Below are 17,920 nucleotides of genomic sequence, written 5' to 3'. Positions count from 1 at the left end.
ACCGTTAGACCAGGCGACTTGCTCTGGTGCTAGGAACCGATCAAAACTAAGCAGAAGAATAAGAAAACTAGTTCACAAAAAAAGAGGGATTGATCATATAAATTGGTTATTGTGCATCTAAGTTATTCAAAGACTTTAATTCTAGTTACCTTTTTTATTGACTAACTCGTTAGTGATCAAATTCGAGCAATAATCATTCGACCATTTGATCATTACAACTTATCCGTTCAATATTTGATTCAAAATTATCGTTTCTATGACGTTACCCCTTCACGGTTGAGAGAACAAAAATACACACATAAAGTCGTAATCCACATCCAATATGTGCATCATAACTCATAACAAAAAAATCAAAAACCTAATTGCAGCAGAGTATGTCATATCCAATAGCAAGCCGTAAGATTATATGTGATTTCTCAATAGGTATAAGAAAAAATATCGATAACTTAATATTTTAGTTTATTTTCTTTCCCTAAAAATCAAGACTTCATTGAAGTATAGAGAGCAGATATTTTGAAGGGTGATATATGATCCCGGAGCCGCAGCGGATCGTTCTTGTGATCCTCAACACACCGGGAAGTCGGGAACACTGAGGACAGGGCTTTTAGTTCAACTCAGCCGTCACGTGTGAACCGCGAATCTCCCGACACGTGTCACCACATCTGGCGCTGCACGTATGAAGTTTTGTAAAGTAGGGCGAAACAACAAAAACAGCTGATTTCCAAGGTCAGCAGCCTCGCTTCTCTCTCTCCTTCTCCCTACTTGCTTGGAGACCACATCAAGCTCCTCTCTTTCACGGCAGAGAGAGCAGCGCCGCCGCCGACCCCGCCGTTCTCTCTACTCTGCTCATATTTATAAACGGGCCCGGAAGGCCATTTTGGTAAACCCTCTTTCTCTGTCTGAGCCATTTTGTTTACTGGGTTGTGTAAAGTTTTGAGCTTTGTGATGATTGCTTGGTTTCTTTTTGTGGGACTTGGAAGTGGTTTTTGTTTTGTATTGTGGTGATTGAGTTTATGAGCTGTTACATGTTTCAAAGATTTGATCTTCTTTTTTTAAATCTCTCTGATTGATTGTTCATATGGAGTTCTTTTTTGTTAGCTGAATGATGTGAAATTGAAAGTTTTTGTCTTTATGTAAAGTATTGAGCTTCTACGGGTGTCAGATTGGTCTCAGTAAAATGACAAATGAAACTTACAAATTGGTATCAAGCTAAACACACTTTTTGGTTTTGTAACCAGAGTATTCATGTGAGGAGTTGTTATTGTTGGAATTAATTCCCTCCTCATGTTAGACATTTAATTAAATGAGAGTTACACCCCAAGATGGTCTCTGCCTTGGAGAAAAGAAAAAGAAAAAGGACGTTTCAGTTTTTCTAGAGAAAAGGAGTGCAGCTGCAATTAATCGGTGTTGGAGTATCTGTAATCTTCCCAAGAAGACTAGAAGGGTCTGAGAGATCTTTGTATCTATTTATCAGATGCTTGGCTGTAGAGAGAGGTGAGTATTATCATTGAAAAAGAGAGAGACCAAAATCCTTTCTTCTGGTGAGTGTGCATCCAAGAGTGTTTCTCTTGAGAGTTTATCCTCTAGTGTTCTAGAGAGAGATTGGTGGCTGTAATCCCATTTTTCATAGTGGAAGTTATTCGGAGTTTGGCCCGTGGTTTTTCCCTTCACATTGGAGGGTTTCCACGTTAAATTTGGTGTGTCTATTGCCTTTATATTTCTGCTGTGTTCAACTGTATTTGATTTCCAGATTTTGTTGTTTTAATCTTGTTGCACAATCTCTGATATATCCCAACAAAGTGGTATCAGAGCCACTAGGTGGCGGGCAATCATGGATGTTAATACAAGCAGGATGGTAAGCTTGAATGGCAGAAATTATATGATTTGGAAAGCAAAGATGGAGGACATACTCTATTGCAAGGATCTGTTTTCTCCAATTGAAGGTGATAGGCCAGAGACTATGAATGAAGAGGATTGGAAAAAACTAAACAGGAAAACCATCGGAGTCATTCGGCAATGGCTCGATGACAATGTTTTTCACCATGTTTCGAAGGAGACTACAGCACTTGCATTGTGGAGGAAGCTTGAAAGCTTATATGAAAGAAAGACTGCAGCCAATAAAGCATTCCTGATCAGAAAACTTGTGAATCTGAAATTCAAGGAAGACACCTCAATCAATGAGCACTTGAATGAGATGCAGAGCATTGTCAATCAGCTATCCTCAATGAATATGGTTCTTGATGATGAATTGCAGGCACTTCTTCTTCTCAGTTCACTCCCAGAAAGTTGGGAAACACTGGTGGTTTCAGTTAGCAACTCTGCTCCTGAAGGTGTTGTTTCATTAAGTCAAGTGACCAGTAATTTGCTGAATGAAGAGGTGAGAAGAAAATCTACAGATTCTTCGTATTCTGAAGCTGTGATTGTAGAAAGAAGGGGAAGAGCTAAGAGTCGGAGGCCACACCATCATCCTCATGCTCATGGGAGATCAAGAAGCAAATCTAAGCCAAGGAAAGATGTCACATGTTTCCATTGTCATGAGAAGGGCCATTACAGAAGAGAATGCAGAAATTTTAAAAGAGAAAAGAGAAAGGAAGAGAGGGAAGAGATGCAAAAAGTTCCATATGCTTCCGCTGTAGGATGTCTAATGCATGCAATGGTTTGTACTAGGCCTGATATTGGTTATGCAGTAGGTGTGGTTAGCCGATTCCTTGCAAATCCGGGTAAAGAACATTGGAGTGCTGTTAAATGGATTTTAAAGTATCTGAGAGGTACATCCAAGCTGTGTTTATATTTTGGGAATGAAAATCCTATTCTTCAAGGCTTTACAGATGCGGATTTGGCTGGAGACATAGACACAATGAGGTCCACATCTGGATATTTATTCACTTTTGCAGGGGGAGCTGTTTCTTGGCAGTCAAAATTGCAGAAGTGTGTGGCTCTATCTACCACCGAATCAGAATATATTGCCGTAGTTGAGTGCTGCAAGGAAATGCTATGGTTAAAAAGATATTTTCAAGAGCTTGGCTTGCACCAAAGTAAGTTTGTTATCTACTGTGATAATCAAAGTGCCATTCACCTCAGCAAGAATCCTAGCTTTCATTCGAAGTCCAAACATATAAATATGAGGTACCATTGGATTCGAGAGAAGTTTGAAGCAAAGCTGCTGATGATTGAAAAAGTTCATACAAGTAAGAACAAGGCTGATATGTTAACAAAATCTCTTTCAAAAGGCAAGCATGAGAGCTGCACATTCTTAGTAGGTCTGCGTTCTTAAGCATGAGTCAGAAATTAAGGGGGAGATTGTTGGAATTAATTCCCTCCTCATGTTAGACATTTAATTAAATGAGAGTTACACCCCAAGATGGTCTCTGCCTTGGAGAAAAGAAAAAGAAAAAGGACGTTTCAGTTTTTCTAGAGAAAAGGAGTGCAGCTGCAATTAATCGGTGTTGGAGTATCTGTAATCTTCCCAAGAAGACTAGAAGGGTCTGAGAGATCTTTGTATCTATTTATCAGATGCTTGGCTGTAGAGAGAGGTGAGTATTATCATTGAAAAAGAGAGAGACCAAAATCCTTTCTTCTGGTGAGTGTGCATCCAAGAGTGTTTCTCTTGAGAGTTTATCCTCTAGTGTTCTAGAGAGAGATTGGTGGCTGTAATCCCATTTTTCATAGTGGAAGTTATTCGGAGTTTGGCCCGTGGTTTTTCCCTTCACATTGGAGGGTTTCCACGTTAAATTTGGTGTGTCTATTGCCTTTATATTTCTGCTGTGTTCAACTGTATTTGATTTCCAGATTTTGTTGTTTTAATCTTGTTGCACAATCTCTGATATATCCCAACAGTTATTACATTGGCATGTTAATTGTGTAACAGAGTTGGAACAATAGGCTAGAAAGTAAGGCTGCAATGTTCTTCTACCGGTTGTTTTCCTAAAGATTTTGTTACTGATAAGTTTCGTATTAAGGTGGTGTTTCTGGCGAATTTGTGGTATCGTAATCATGAAGCTGAATATGTGAGAGATTTGTTACCGATGCTGAAGCATTGTTTAGGATTACTGGTTCAGTGAGAATGCTAAGGATTCCTCTTATTTGGGGATGTGTATTCTGGCTTTCTAGACTAGGCTGAAATCTGTATAGTGATACAACTTTAATATGATAACTAGTGCGTGAGGGTGATGCAAATCAATAATCTGTAAAAAGAAAAAGTGGGGGGTTTCTTATATCTGTCAAAACTGTGTATTTCCCCTGTATTTAGATGTTAATCATGCGTTGATATGCCATACATGTTGCTCATCCATTATCCTTTCCTTTTCTGCAGGTGATATCATGGCACAAAATTTGTTGCGAGCAAAGCATATAGGTAACCTCTCAAGTAGTGCTAGGTCAATTTTTATTAGCGGTTCACGATGTAGTGCAACAGAGGGAAATTCATGCACTTCCTCTGAAGATGAAAACTGTGTCCCACAAAGGCAGCAAACAAGACATAGAGGTCTTCTTGCCCAAAAAACATCAAGCATCGTATCTAAACCTTCTGCGAGGGCAGGAATTTTAATTTCAGGAGATGCAGTTAAAGTGACAGATTCTCGTAAATCCGAGAGTGTTGACCAGACAACTTCTATAAAGCAAGTGACTGCCCCCACACCTTTTGAGAGATCAGATACCGTAAGGTATGATAGCAACGTTGATGCCATTCAGAAGGATGTCATCTCTTCACCTCCTTCTACAGAGCAATTTGTTAAGGCTGGTGTTGCAGCTGTCAATTTTTTGTCAGATATAGTGAGTTATAAGATTCCTTTATCGGATGGAATGGGAGTGTTTAGTTTGCCGAAAAATACCATGGTTCGTTCTAGCGTGGGAGTCTCCAGTGTCAACTCATCAAATGTGAAGCAGGTAAATAGAGAGCATGTCATTGATGTTCATCCAAAACCATCTACGGAAATAGCAGCAGCTTCAGAGTGTACAAAGAATCATCAGGGATCAAAAGGAAATGTTGATAAATCCAGTTATGTTCGAGGGCTAAATTATGTTCCATATACCAGGACAGATGACCCAGCAGTGGCCCACAATGTACAGACTCCAGAAACACGTGACAGAAGGGCTTTGCCACGAAAATCAAAAGCTCAGCCAAACCACTATGTTTCAGATTTCAATTCCAATGTACAGATTCCAGATGCAGACACTACAAGGGTTGGCTCTAAAGGTTCCAGTAAGCCCATAAGAGAGATGAAAATGCCAACAGGGATTGCTCCATTTAACAGGCAGTTTATGCACAATGGGAATGTTGTCCAAAATGTTTCTCACATACTGCAACAGCTTAAATGGGGCCCTTCTGCAGAGGCAGCTCTCAGAAATCTTAAATGTTCAATGGATGCATACCAGGCAAACCAAATTTTGAAACAACTTCCAGACCATTCTGTTGCACTCGGATTTTTTAATTGGTTAAAACGACAAGCAGGATTCAGGCATGATGGGCACACGTACACCACAATGGTTGGCATCCTTGGTCGTGCCAGGCAGTTTGGTGCCATCAATAAATTGCTTAATCAGATGGTGGATGAAGGATGTCAACCAAATGTTGTGACATATAACCGTTTGATTCATAGTTACGGTCGTGCAAACTATTTGAAAGACGCAATGAATGTGTTCAGTCAAATGCAAGAAGCAGGGTGTGAGCCTGACCGTGTCACCTACTGTACACTAATTGACATCCATGCAAAATCTGGTTTTCTTGATATCGCCCTTGGACTGTATGATAGGATGCAAAAGGCTGGTCTTTCGCCTGACACATTTACTTATAGTGTTATGATCAACTGCCTCGGGAAAGCTGGCCATTTAGCTGCTGCTGACCGGTTGTTCTGTGAAATGGTGGATCATGGTTGTGTTCCCAATCTGGTCACCTATAATATCATGATAGCTTTGCAGGCCAAAGCAAGGAACTATGACACTGCTCTGAAGCTCTACCGTGATATGCAGGGTGCTGGATTTCAGCCGGATAAAGTGACTTATAGCATAGTAATGGAGGTGCTTGGTCACTGCGGGTATCTTGAGGAGGCAGAAGCACTTTTTAGTGAAATGAAATGGAAGAATTGGGTACCTGATGAACCTGTTTATGGCCTTTTAGTTGATTTGTGGGGCAAGGCTGGTAATGTGCAAAAAGCGTGGGATTGGTATCACACAATGCTCCGTGCTGGTTTGCGTCCTAATGTGCCTACATGCAATTCTCTGCTCAGTGCATTTCTTAGGGTGCACCGTTTGTCTGATGCCTATAATTTGTTGCAGAGCATGGTGGGCTTAGGTCTGAACCCTTCTTTGCAGACATATACCTTGCTTCTCAGTTGTTGCACAGAAGCCCAATCACCGTATGACATGGATTTTTGCTGTGAGCTCATGGCTGTCTCACGCCATCCTGCTCATACATTCCTACTGTCTATGCCATCAGCAGGACCCGATGGCCAAAATGTGAGAGAACATATGGGCAGCTTCTTGGATCTGATGCATAGTGAGGATAGAGAAAGCAAGAGGGGTCTTGTAGATGCAGTAGTGGATTTCCTTCATAAATCAGGGCTCAAGGAGGAGGCTGGTTTCGTCTGGGAGGTGGCTGCGCAGAAGAATGTTTATCCAGACGCTGTCAAAGAGAAGGGCTCATGCTATTGGCTGATAAACCTACATGTTATGTCTGATGGTACTGCTGTGACAGCACTATCAAGAACACTTGCTTGGTTTCGCCAACAAATGCTTATATCCGGTGTTTGTCCAAACCGGATTGATATTGTGACAGGATGGGGGCGGCGGAGTAGGGTTACAGGAACCTCTATGGTGAGGCATGCAGTGCGGGAACTGTTGCACATGTTTAGTTTCCCGTTTTTCACTGAGAATGGGAATTCTGGCTGCTTTGTAGGATGTGGGGAGTCTCTTAATAGATGGTTGCTTGAATCTTATGTGGAGCGGATGCATTTGATATAAACGGCAGTAATGCTTCCGCTCTGTCATCAGCATCGATTTTTTGTCCCTCCTTTTTGGTAGGAAGAGGAGGTTTAGCATCAGGTTTAGTCGATTACTGTTATCTACTTATGAGAATATGACTGTATCCAAGTTGTTCTTATGTGCAGCTTTAAGTTGAGTAATAAAATTTAGTTTTCACTAGTGATGTAAACTCGGTGTTGATTCTCTTCTTGTGTTCAATCAACGAGGACATGCAAAGCTAACCAGAAATGAACAGGTCAGATATGGAATAAGTCACAACATGAAGGATTTGCCAACTTTTAAAGTGGGTAGGCAGATGAGGTTGATCCTAAGGTTGATGTAGCTGATTCATGTCATGAAATTGATGTGGTTGAGTGTTGATAACTTGAGGATTTTCTTGAAGACTTTAACTCTTTGTTGTAGTAGGTGCATCGTTTTCAAAACTTCATCTACCTGGAGATAACTGGAAAAATGTGTTGATCTTTAGTGAAATTCTATGGAATCACTTCAGCTGGTTGCTGCGGTCTTTTGCTATTGTTCATGAGTTGATTTATTGGATAAAAATCATAGAATCACATCCAAAGTTTCCAAATCATCACTATTTTTTTGCTTTCTAAATTGATAATATTTCATGAAATCTTGAAAATGAAGCATTACAACAAAAAATAATAAGGGTATTTGTACCTAAATAAGCCTATAAATAAAATCAATGTGACCCTCCATTGAACCTTTCAAAGGATATACCAAGATTCATATTAGATGTTGGATTGCAAATATTTCTTTGAACTTTGATGCCTCACAACATGCCACTTTAACGCCCTCAAAGAGAATTATATTTTTGGAATCATAATAAGGATTCTCATGACGGCTTTAAATACAATCATTATTTGGGGTTAAAAAAATGTGACTAAATTAACTAGAACTTTACACGCCAAGTAATGAACAATGTTTTTGAATTTTTTGATGCTATTCTTTATTAGAGCCAAAGAAACAAATGAAGAAGACGTAATCAATTATAATAGCGTATGAGACAATTAAAAGACAAATTTAAACTATAACGCGTATACGCCCAAATAACTCAGGCTAATGACTAAGTTTTGATGACGAGAAATTGATTTTGGCAAAAAAACTTTTGGGTTGTCGAGTTTGAAATACATATCCACAAAATCGGGAGAGAATGAAAATAAATGAGGCGCTCTCATTATCTTGTTCTGAAATCTCAAATTATGCGTTCTCAAATTTATACATTGAAAAACTAAAAAGACAAAATATAAATATCTAAATAGCGTTACTAACATTGAATGAGAATCAAAATGATAAGCGAAAGATACGAATACACGTCCCAAATTCAATTATATAAACTTCAAATACGACAATTAAAATAATTGGCGAAAGATTCGAATCCATATTCCCGAACATAAATTTTAAATACGCAATGATAAGTCTTTACTCTTTTCTCTTCGAAAAACATAAAATGATATAGAATAAATTATCCGTTCGTGTGGAAAATTTAGAGAGATTGCCGTACCCTACACTAAAATGGACCTAATCAGAATACGAGAGCCCAGATTTGTGTATATAATCTTGGTTCTTCTTAATTACAGTACACATTTCGTTCTTGATAGAGCCCTGTGTTCCATGGGCACTACTCGCAGTACAAGTAGGTAGTGTCTCGATCACACCGCCGATCTCGCCAAATTCCATTTCTACCCTCACCTGCTTCCCCAAGCTTCGTCTCCCCCAAAAACCATCACCAGTGAGTACTCTCTCTCTCGCTCGCTCGCTCTATAGAGATACAGAAATACAGATACAGAGATATATAGAGATATAAGAAAGGATAATTATAAATACATATATGCATGTGAGAGTTGGATTTGTATAGAGCTTAACACAAAATGGGGCACAAGAAGCGAAACGCCGCTCCGCGTTCCAAACAGTCGCCGGCGGCGGTTGCGCCGATTGTCGATGGCGGAGACGCCGTGGTGTTGGCCCAGCCCGATGCTGCTCCGCTCACTCTTGGCGACGCCGCGGAGTCCAATAATAGCCCTAACAGTCTGCTAGTCCTTCACAACAGCAAGATCGAATCCGCGCCGTCGATTGAATCGGGCGGTGGTGGTGGTGGTGGTGGTGTGGTGTTTGATTCGGAGTCGTGCGCCGCCGCGAAGCTTGAATGCGAGCGGGCGCTGACGGCGCTCCGCCGCGGGAACCACACGAAGGCGCTGCGGCTGATGAAGGAGTCGTGCCAGCGGCACGAGAATTCGGCTCGGTCGGCGCTGATTCACCGAGTCCAGGGCACTGTGTGCGTCAAGGTCGCGGCGATTATCGACGACCCCACCGCGAAGCAGCGGCATTTGAGGAACGCGGCGGAGTCAGCGCGGCGTGCGGTGGAGCTGTCACCGAACTCGATTGAGTTCGCTCATTTCTACGCCAATTTGCTCTACGAGGCGGCCAACGACGGCAAGGAGTATGAGGAAGTGGTGGCGGAGTGCGAGAGAGCTCTGGCGATTGAGAAGCCTGTTGATCCCGGCAGAGAGAGCTTGCAGGAGGAGAGCCAGCAGAAGCTTAACACCGCGGAGGCTCGAGTTAACCACGTGCAGAATGAGCTCAGGCAGCTGATTCAGAAGTCTAATATCGCCTCGATTTCGACATGGATGAAGAATTTGGGGAATGGAGAAGAGAAGTTCAGGTTGATTCCGATTAGGAGGGTTACAGAGGACCCCATGGAGGTGAGGCTGGTGCAGACTAGGAGGCCAAATGAGATTAAAAAGGCTACTAAGACGCCCGAGGAGAGACGGAAGGAGATTGAAGTGAGGGTTGCAGCTGCCAGACTGTTGCAGCAGAAGTCTGGGGTGCCTCAGCTGAGCAATGAGGGTGAGAAGAGTGACAGGGCAGTGGATTCGCTGTCGGGGTCTGGTCAGAGAGGTAGTGAGAGAAGGAAGTTTGGGGGTTTGAGGAAGAACGGGTCATCATCGGAGAGGAAGGATTGGGTTAGGTCGTATTGGAAATCAGTGAGTGTTGATATGAAGAAAGAGTTACTTAGGATTAGAGTTAGTGATCTTAAAGCCAAATTTAGCTCGTCCAAGGATGGTTTGGCAAATGATGTTTTATCAGAAGCATTGGCGTTTGCAGAGAGCCGTAGGAGTTGGAACTACTGGGTTTGTTGTAGGTGTAATGAGAAGTTTGTGGATTCGGAATCACATATGCACCATGTTATAAATGAACATATGGGAAGCCTTTTGCCGGAAAGGAAGTCAATCTTGCCTCCAAATGTTGACAATGAATGGATTGAGATGCTTCTTACTTGTTCTTGGAAACCGCTGGATGTCTCTGCTGCTATTAGGATGCTCAGAGATAAAAGAAAATGCAAAGACTCTGAGTTTGTTGAGGATTTCTACTCTGGTAATCATAGCAAGGACTGTGAGGATTGTTTCAAGGATGCTTGGGATGAATCGACTGAGAAGGAAAGTCTTGGAGACGGTCCTAGTAATTGTACTGATGATGGAAATATTCCTGAGAAGGTTGGCCACAGTGAGTGTACAGAATGTGATGAGGACAACGGCTCTATTGCTCTTTTTTCTCTACCAGGTGGTTGGCCGTTATCTGATGACCCCGAATGTTTGAAGCTTCTCGAAAGAATTCATGGCTTATTTGAGGTGCTTATCAGGCATAAATATCTTGCTGCTACTCATCTTAATAGGGTGATACAATTTACAATTGATGAGCTACAGGTGTCAGGTTCTGAGCTTCTTAACCATGGTGTGGAGCAAACACCTATGTGCATTTGCTTCTTGGGAGCTACACAGCTTAGGAAAATACTCAAATTCTTGCAGGATTTGTCGCATGCTTGTGGTTTAGGTAGATATTCTGAGAAAAGTAGCAGTGTTATGGAGGATGGAAATAACACAAATCAGGGTGTTGAGTTGATCAAAGAGAGGATTGTTCTCAGCGCAGATGCCTCCTGCCTTCTTCTGGACACCACTGATTTTACATGTAGTGCTGGGAATGAAACCCTTACTGATGGAACTGGGCTTCTCCCTGATTCAGATGCTCTGCTGTCCTGGATATTTGCAGGCCCATCTAGTGCTGAACAATTGACATCCTGGATGCAGACAAAAGAAGAGAAAACACAACAAGGAATGGAAATTCTCCAAATGCTCGAAAAAGAATTTTACCACCTGCAGAGTCTTTGTGAGAGAAAATTTGAGCATCTAAACTATGAAGAAGCTTTGCAGGCTGTTGAGGATCTCTGTGTTGAAGAAGGAAGGAAGAGAGAAATTGCCACAGAATTTTCCAATCGTAGCTACGAGTCTGTGCTAAGGAAGAGGAAAGGAGAGCTTGAGAGAGATATTGATATGATGTTCCCTGCAAATAGGATTGAGTTAGATGCCATATCAAATGTTTTGAGAGAATCTGAAGCTTTGAACATCAACCAGTTTGGGTATGGCGAAACTTATGGTGGTATGAACTCTCAATTATGTGACTTGGAATCTTGGGAAGATGATGATTGGAGGGCCAAGGATTATGTGCATCAGGTGGACACATGTGTAGAAGTTGCAATCCAGAGACAGAAAGAACAGTTATATGTAGAGGTCAGTTTGGGGTTACATTCAACTCAAATTTTCATTGTTCTGATTTCAACTTTTGTTTTGTGTTTGTTGTTGTTGGTTTTTTCATATTTGTTTTGTTCCTTTTTTTCTTCTTCTCATGCAGCTTAGCAAAATTGATGCACGGATTATGCGAAATGTTACTGAGATGCGGCAATTGGAAGTTAAGCTTGACCCCGTCTCTGCGCATGATTATCGGTCAATAATCTTGCCTTTAGTGAAGTCCTACCTTAGGGTATGTAATGAAGAAGAAATTTTTTTTTTCTTGTAATGCTATTTTTCTAAACTTAATGCATTTTTGTAACACTGTAGGCACATTTGGAGGATCTGGCTGAGAAAGACGCCACTGAAAAGTCGGATGCTGCAAGGGAGGCTTTTTTGGCAGAACTTGCACTTGATTCTAAGAAAGGTGTCAAAGGAGGAAATGATAATTTGAGACACACACAGGAGAAATCAAAGGATAAGAAGAAGAATAAGGAGTATAGGAAAGCAAAAGATACAAAGGTTTCAATTAAGTCTGTCTGGTTGTCTTTTTCTTAGTGGGGGTCCTTAGCTATTCGGATATCTTACACTTTTTCCCCTACTACTGCAGGGTAATGGTGTTTCTGAAGAGCACATGCATCATGATGAATCTACTGAGCGGTATGTCTTCTTATGTTTCTTATGTGCATATGTATCAATTTATTATTCGCAAAATGGGTAACATTTGATTATGATTGCTTTTAAAGGGTGTAATAATGATGTACCCAGTTTGATGTATATTAGACTTACCTCCTATTGCAGTTCCTCTCCAGTCGCATCTTATGGTGACCATCCAGATTCTGAAATTGTTGTTTCTGTAAATGGTGATGACGTGAAGCAACATGAAGAAGAATCTAGACGTAGGATTGAACTTGAAGAAGAGGAAAGAAAACTTGAAGAAACTTTGGAGTATCAAAGACAAATTGAGAACAAAGCTAAGCAGAAGCACCTTGCGGAACAAAGTAAGAAATCTACTCAAACACAACCAGAGAAGGTGGCAGAGAAACTGCAGGTTGTTAACTTGGAGCCTTTTCCTAATGATCAAGATATGCACGAGCCACTTACGCCATATGTGCAGGTAAGTGTTTTTAAGCTATGCCTTGCCTGGTCTGTTTACTTGTCTTGATCAACCACTCTAAGTGGTTCATGAATTGATTACTGAAGATCATTTGCTTGAGAGTATTTCCATCCTGTTCAATTACATGAACTTAAAAGGTACACAACCTGATGAAAATATTCTTTCCAGGAGCAGTTGGGACTGAAGACTGGATCTCCTAACAATCTAGAAGGCGTGCCCACTAACATGGCCAATGATTCACCAGCTTTGGTAAAATCATCTAGTGTTTCTGGTCCTCAAATGATTAATGGTGCACAAGATAAGGTTCACCCAGGTTGGTGTTAAGATTCCTTGGATGAGGCTGGGGTAATGTGATAATGAAAAATGTATTCATTGCTCATCTTCTTGAACAGGAATACCAAATGGAGGAATTCTCGAGGATGGTTATCTGCCATCTGATCGACGGCCAAGGAAGAATAGAAGGCAGAGGAGTTCCACCAAACTGCCTGACGGAAAGAGTCTATCCTTGTCGTCTGAAAGGGAAAATATTGAAGTTGGGAGGTCAAATGTTGAGGGTCATTTAAGTAAACAATCTCGATCCTATGACCATCTCGTTGCAGACAGCAGTGAGTTCTCACCCCCTTGAGTTCATCAGAAATTTCAACTTTTCAGCATTTTGTTCTTGTGGTATAAATGGAACTTGTGAGGGGCATATTGTTTAGCTGTTTTATTCTATTCCAGATGCTTGAGTGTGTTTAACGTTCTTTAGTTTAAGTATAGTGTGTTTGGTAAGGTCATTTTGGCTGTATGGTGAACCATGCCAGCATTAATTGTTCTGTCATTGTGCTTTTTGCCAACATCATTTTTTTTTCACGAGTCTGTTAATTTAGAATTTAAAAATGTTCCTCTTTGTAAATATATGTTCTTGCTGCTCTGCAAATATGATGTATACAACAGCTATCTCTGTACGCATTCATTTATGTGCATTAAGTTTTGGAATTTGAATAATCATAGGCATGGTTTTTGTTAATTAAAATCTGGTTATTTCTGTTTTGGCAGACAAGGGAACAACAGAATTGAGACAGCAACATGCAGAGGAAGATGATGAAGAAAGATTCCAGGCCGACCTGAAAAAGGCTGTACGCCAAAGCCTTGGTAAAATAATTTATTCATTTTGTGGAATTTTCATTGTTCTGTTACTAAACATTCAAGTTTGTTAACCACAGGCCACTTTAGTTAATGTGGTACCTTTATCTTACTGAGGGAGGTGCTGTGTTCAACAGTGTAGTAGCTGGTCGTTATGTGATTTATAGGTTATCATTTTAGTAAGCAGAAAAAGATTGTGTATGCTGTTAACTATTTATGGAATCTGTTTGTTTATGGTCTCTCAACGAATTGGTTTAGTAATCTCAGTTTGTAACAGAGCCTAATCATTGAATGACTTTGACTTGTATGAGACAGTAGAATGAATAAGTTTTACTTGTATTATAAAATAGAATGACGGTCATCTCCAGTAGCAGTCCAGTTCTGGAGACAAATTTTGTGCAATTGGGTACTCATGCATGAATTTTATAATGTGATAGCTGTTCTACGATCCTAATGAAATATGATCAGTAGACAGGGGATATTGTTCTGGCTGTGTTAAGAAACATGACCGGGTTTTCCTAACTCTGACAATTATTGACCGTGTGAGTCATTAGTCTGATCTACATAAGCTAGTTGGTGTTTAATGCAGTCTCACCTAGACAATAGGAGATTGATTAAAAAGTAGGTTTATCTTGCCAAATTATCTTACAAACGCATTCTCCTAGCTTTTGGGGTTTTGTTCACTTGTTGCTGCACCTCTTAACATTTTTATCCATGCTATTTCTCAGACACATTCCAAGAGCAGCGGAAATTGCCTTTAGTTTCATCTTCCAGGACACCCAAAAGAATTTCTGCAGATTTTGATGAAGGTGGTGCTTTACATGGTGACATCAGAGTTGAAAATGCAACTGATATTGATGTCCTGGGTACTGGATTAAAGAATGAAGTTGGGGAGTACAATTGCTTTCTCAATGTTATCATACAGGTGCTCGTGATGCAAAGTCATCTGTTGAATTTATTATTTTTGATTTGTTTATCACTGTAGCATTCCTGATTTTCTTCTCCATCTTGATCATTGCCTTTTCTGTATCTTTCAGTCCTTATGGCATATTAGACTGTTTCGAGATGAGTTCCTGCAAAGATCAACATCAGAACATGTTCATGTGGGCCATCCATGTGTGATCTGTGCATTGTATGAAATATTTACTGCCTTGAGTAATGCATCTACAGATACGCGAAGAGAAGCTGTTGCACCTACTTCTTTGAGAATAGCATTAAGCAACTTATATCCAGAAAGTAATTTTTTCCAAGAGGTACATTATTCTCTGCAACATAACCTTTATGAAACTTTAAAATCATTAGCTTGTGAATTATAAATTATCTCATTTTTTGAAATTGTGACTAAGATAATAGCAACTATGCAGGCTCAGATGAATGATGCTTCTGAAGTTTTGGGAGTGATATTTGAATGCCTTCACCGGTCATATACTCCTGATTCGAGTGTTTCTGATACTGAATCTGTGGAAAGTAACTGCCTGGGGTCTTGGGATTGTTCAAACAATGCTTGTATTGTGCACTCCATGTTTGGAATGAACATTTTTGAACGAATGAATTGCTACAATTGTGGTTTGGAGTCCAGGCATCTCAAATACACTTCTTTCTTTCATAATATAAATGCCAGTGCTCTACGAACTATGAAGGTATGGTAATGTGAAGAACATTTTGTTCATCTTTTTACCTGATGGTTGCAATTGCTGTTTAAGCTACTTCATGTTTTTGCCATGTTGACTAATTTTCCTTGCCCTCTCTCTCTTATTATGCTTCTAGGTTATGTGTGCAGAAAGCTCCTTTGATGAGCTTTTGAATCTTGTGGAGATGAATCATCAGTTGGCCTGTGATCCTGAGCCTGGTGGCTGTGGGAAGCTCAACTATATTCATCACATTCTTTCAACTCCACCACATGTTTTCACAACAGGTGACTTTAGAGAATTTTTATTGGTTTGTAAAGAGGAAACTTGCTTCCATAACTACCCGTAATCATGTTAATATTTTCTCTTGTAGTTATGGGTTGGCAGAATACGTGCGAGAGTGCTGATGATATAAAAGCAACACTGGCAGCTTTAAATACTGAGATCGATATCAGTGTCCTTTACCGTGGTCTGGATCCAAAGAGTACACATAACTTGGTTTCTGTGGTATGTATATTTATATAAGCCGCACGATCCTGTTTCAGTCAAAGTCTTTGCATCATAATTTTCTTTGGTTGTAAATTAAAGTGTGGTAAGGCTGACAAGTAGGCTTACCTTCCAAAACTTGGATGTATTTGTCTTGATTAAAAGATCATCTCTTTGGTACTGATATGTCACTTCACTCTTAGGTTTGCTACTACGGGCAACATTACCATTGCTTTGCCTATAGTCATGAGCGCGAATGCTGGGTTATGTATGATGACAATACTGTCAAGGTAAACTCATCTTCTATTGCAAATTATGCTTCCTTATCTGTCATTCCCTTTTTTGTATTTTTTTGTAACAATTTGTGACTTATCATAGGTGATTGGCGGGTGGGCTGATGTACTTACCATGTGTGAAAGAGGGCATTTGCAACCACAACTTCTTTTCTTTGAAGCTGTAAACTAGACATCCTGTGGGACTCGATTTAGCATCAGAAGGAGAGCATTAATGTTGTATGTGTATTAAGTCTTTATCTATGGTGAGGAAGCACTGAATTCCTCTGTACCCTGCAGCGCGCTAGAAGTTTGCGAAGTCAGTTACAGTGGAAGTCCAGAGTTCTGGTGTAGAATTAACAAATTTTTTTTGATATGATGAAGAAAAATTTCTGAGCAACTGGTCCTCATGGGAGAAACCATGATCTAAAGCATGTAAGCAATAATCATCAGCAGTCGGAGTAATCAGAGAGTTTTATCATCATGTGGTATGTTTTCCTCCCTCCAATATAACCTCAGCATTATCAAGTGATCTGGTTGATGAGAAGCTGTCTGGGCCATATAAGCTCATTTAAGGAGCTTAACATAGCAAGATGGCTGGCATTTTGATTTCTAGCAGTTCCTCAAACTCAGAGCATGTAACAGTTAAGGGGGAATATAGGTTGTTGAAATCGTAATCTTGGCCGACGTTTTCTATCTTTCATGTTTTCCCCCCAATTTTGAAAAGGGTTTTGTATAGATCACATTAGGTCTTCTGGTCCTTGAACAGTAGATTTGTTGCCTCATTTTGACACTAATGGGTTGAAATGAAAAATCTAGTTATTTTATTTTGCCCTCATTTTGACAGTAATGGGTAACTAGATCTTCATTTTGTCCTCATATGGATAAAAATTCCATAAAAGATGGAGATAACCATTTGCCGCCTGTATCCAAAACCAAAAGGATCGTCTATGGCTTGGTTTTATTTTCAGCGGCAATTTGGTTCCAACTTGGTAAACTTTCTACATTATTATTAGAGAATAGTAACATACGATGAATAATACAACGATTCAATGATATAAGTCCTCTCGTAAAACATTTCCTCGTGTGTTTTGCATTGAGCAATAGTCCTTGCCTTACTTGGTTTATATGATTTACGTCTTACTTACCTTTCCGCCGTTCAATTATGTGCTACTTTTTCCTTAAACATTTGGATGTAGAAATTTCACTAAACCGGTAACTAATTGGTGGAAATGAATTTCTCACATGTGACGAAAAGTCAGTGCGAAGTAGCTACGACCATAACCAAAAATGGTGCACAAATTTCCGGACTCCCCCCAAAGTCCTACATATGTCCCTAACGCTCTCTCTCTCTCTCTCTCTCTCTCTCTCTCTCTCTCTCTCTCTCTCTCTCTCTCTCTCTCTCAAACAAACAAACACACTTGAAAAAACACAGAAACCATTCCCCGTTTATTTCGCTTTCTCTCCAATCTCTTTGTTTTTACTTAGTCCTCTTCTCTACTTCTAGCAAATCCGCACATTACCAGACCTTTTCAGATCCCCAAAAACCAAAACCAAAACCAAATGCCAAAACCACAACCATGTTGCTTCTAATTCCCACCTTCTTCACCCTCACCATCTTCCTCACATCCTCCTTCTTCCTCATTCTTCTCTTACATCATTACCGCCACCTTTACATTCATCTCTCCAACTCATTACTAAGCTTCCAACAGCTACATTGGCCGACGACACTTACTTGGGAACCAAGCC

At 40.3% G+C, this 17,920-nt stretch overlaps 2 protein-coding genes across 4 annotated transcripts; both read left to right on the top strand.

Annotated features, from left to right (window-relative positions):
* Positions 1–737: 737 nt before the first annotated feature.
* Positions 738–7,202, top strand: LOC126793549 (pentatricopeptide repeat-containing protein At1g74750-like). Of its 2 annotated transcripts, none has more exons than XM_050520099.1 (2): positions 738–880; positions 4,313–7,202. In XM_050520099.1, the coding sequence occupies exon 2, from the start codon at positions 4,321–4,323 to the stop codon at positions 6,955–6,957; it is 2,637 nt and encodes an 878-aa protein (XP_050376056.1). In that variant the 5' UTR covers positions 738–880; positions 4,313–4,320; the 3' UTR covers positions 6,958–7,202. The 2 variants fall into 2 exon arrangements, with proteins under 2 accessions (XP_050376056.1, XP_050376057.1); XM_050520100.1 differs by lacking the exon at positions 738–880 and adding an exon at positions 3,514–3,533.
* Positions 7,203–8,504: 1,302 nt separating this feature from the next.
* On the top strand, positions 8,505–17,017 carry LOC126793558 (uncharacterized). Of its 2 annotated transcripts, none has more exons than XM_050520112.1 (15): positions 8,505–11,546; positions 11,668–11,796; positions 11,874–12,065; positions 12,154–12,203; positions 12,345–12,660; positions 12,835–12,973; positions 13,053–13,265; positions 13,699–13,794; positions 14,514–14,710; positions 14,823–15,038; positions 15,150–15,425; positions 15,553–15,700; positions 15,787–15,920; positions 16,103–16,189; positions 16,278–17,017. In XM_050520112.1, the coding sequence occupies exons 1-15, from the start codon at positions 8,853–8,855 to the stop codon at positions 16,362–16,364; spliced, it is 4,974 nt and encodes a 1,657-aa protein (XP_050376069.1). In that variant the 5' UTR covers positions 8,505–8,852; the 3' UTR covers positions 16,365–17,017. The 2 variants fall into 2 exon arrangements, with proteins under 2 accessions (XP_050376069.1, XP_050376068.1); XM_050520111.1 differs by having other exon boundaries at positions 8,506–11,546; positions 12,829–12,973.
* The last annotated feature ends 903 nt before the right edge of the window (positions 17,018–17,920 follow it).

The sequence above is a fragment of the Argentina anserina genome, chromosome 5 (genome assembly GCF_933775445.1).
Source record: "Argentina anserina chromosome 5, drPotAnse1.1, whole genome shotgun sequence".
Classification (NCBI taxonomy): Eukaryota; Viridiplantae; Streptophyta; class Magnoliopsida; order Rosales; family Rosaceae; genus Argentina; species Argentina anserina.
This window is presented reverse-complemented; position numbering and strand designations above follow the sequence as displayed.

What these genes read in the sequence shown, in the direction of transcription:
- LOC126793558 (XM_050520111.1), top strand. Translation starts at nt 8,853, where the DNA reads ATGGGGCACAAGAAGCGAAACGCCGCTCCGCGTTCCAAACAGTCGCCG. An exon ending in CATGATGAATCTACTGAGCG is followed by an intron (nt 12,204 to 12,344) that starts GTATGTCTTCTT and finishes CTCCTATTGCAG; the next exon opens with TTCCTCTCCAGTCGCATCTT. An exon ending in GTGCTCTACGAACTATGAAG is followed by an intron (nt 15,426 to 15,552) that starts GTATGGTAATGT and finishes TTATGCTTCTAG; the next exon opens with GTTATGTGTGCAGAAAGCTC.
- LOC126793549 (XM_050520099.1), top strand. Translation starts at nt 4,321, where the DNA reads ATGGCACAAAATTTGTTGCGAGCAAAGCATATAGGTAACCTCTCAAGT.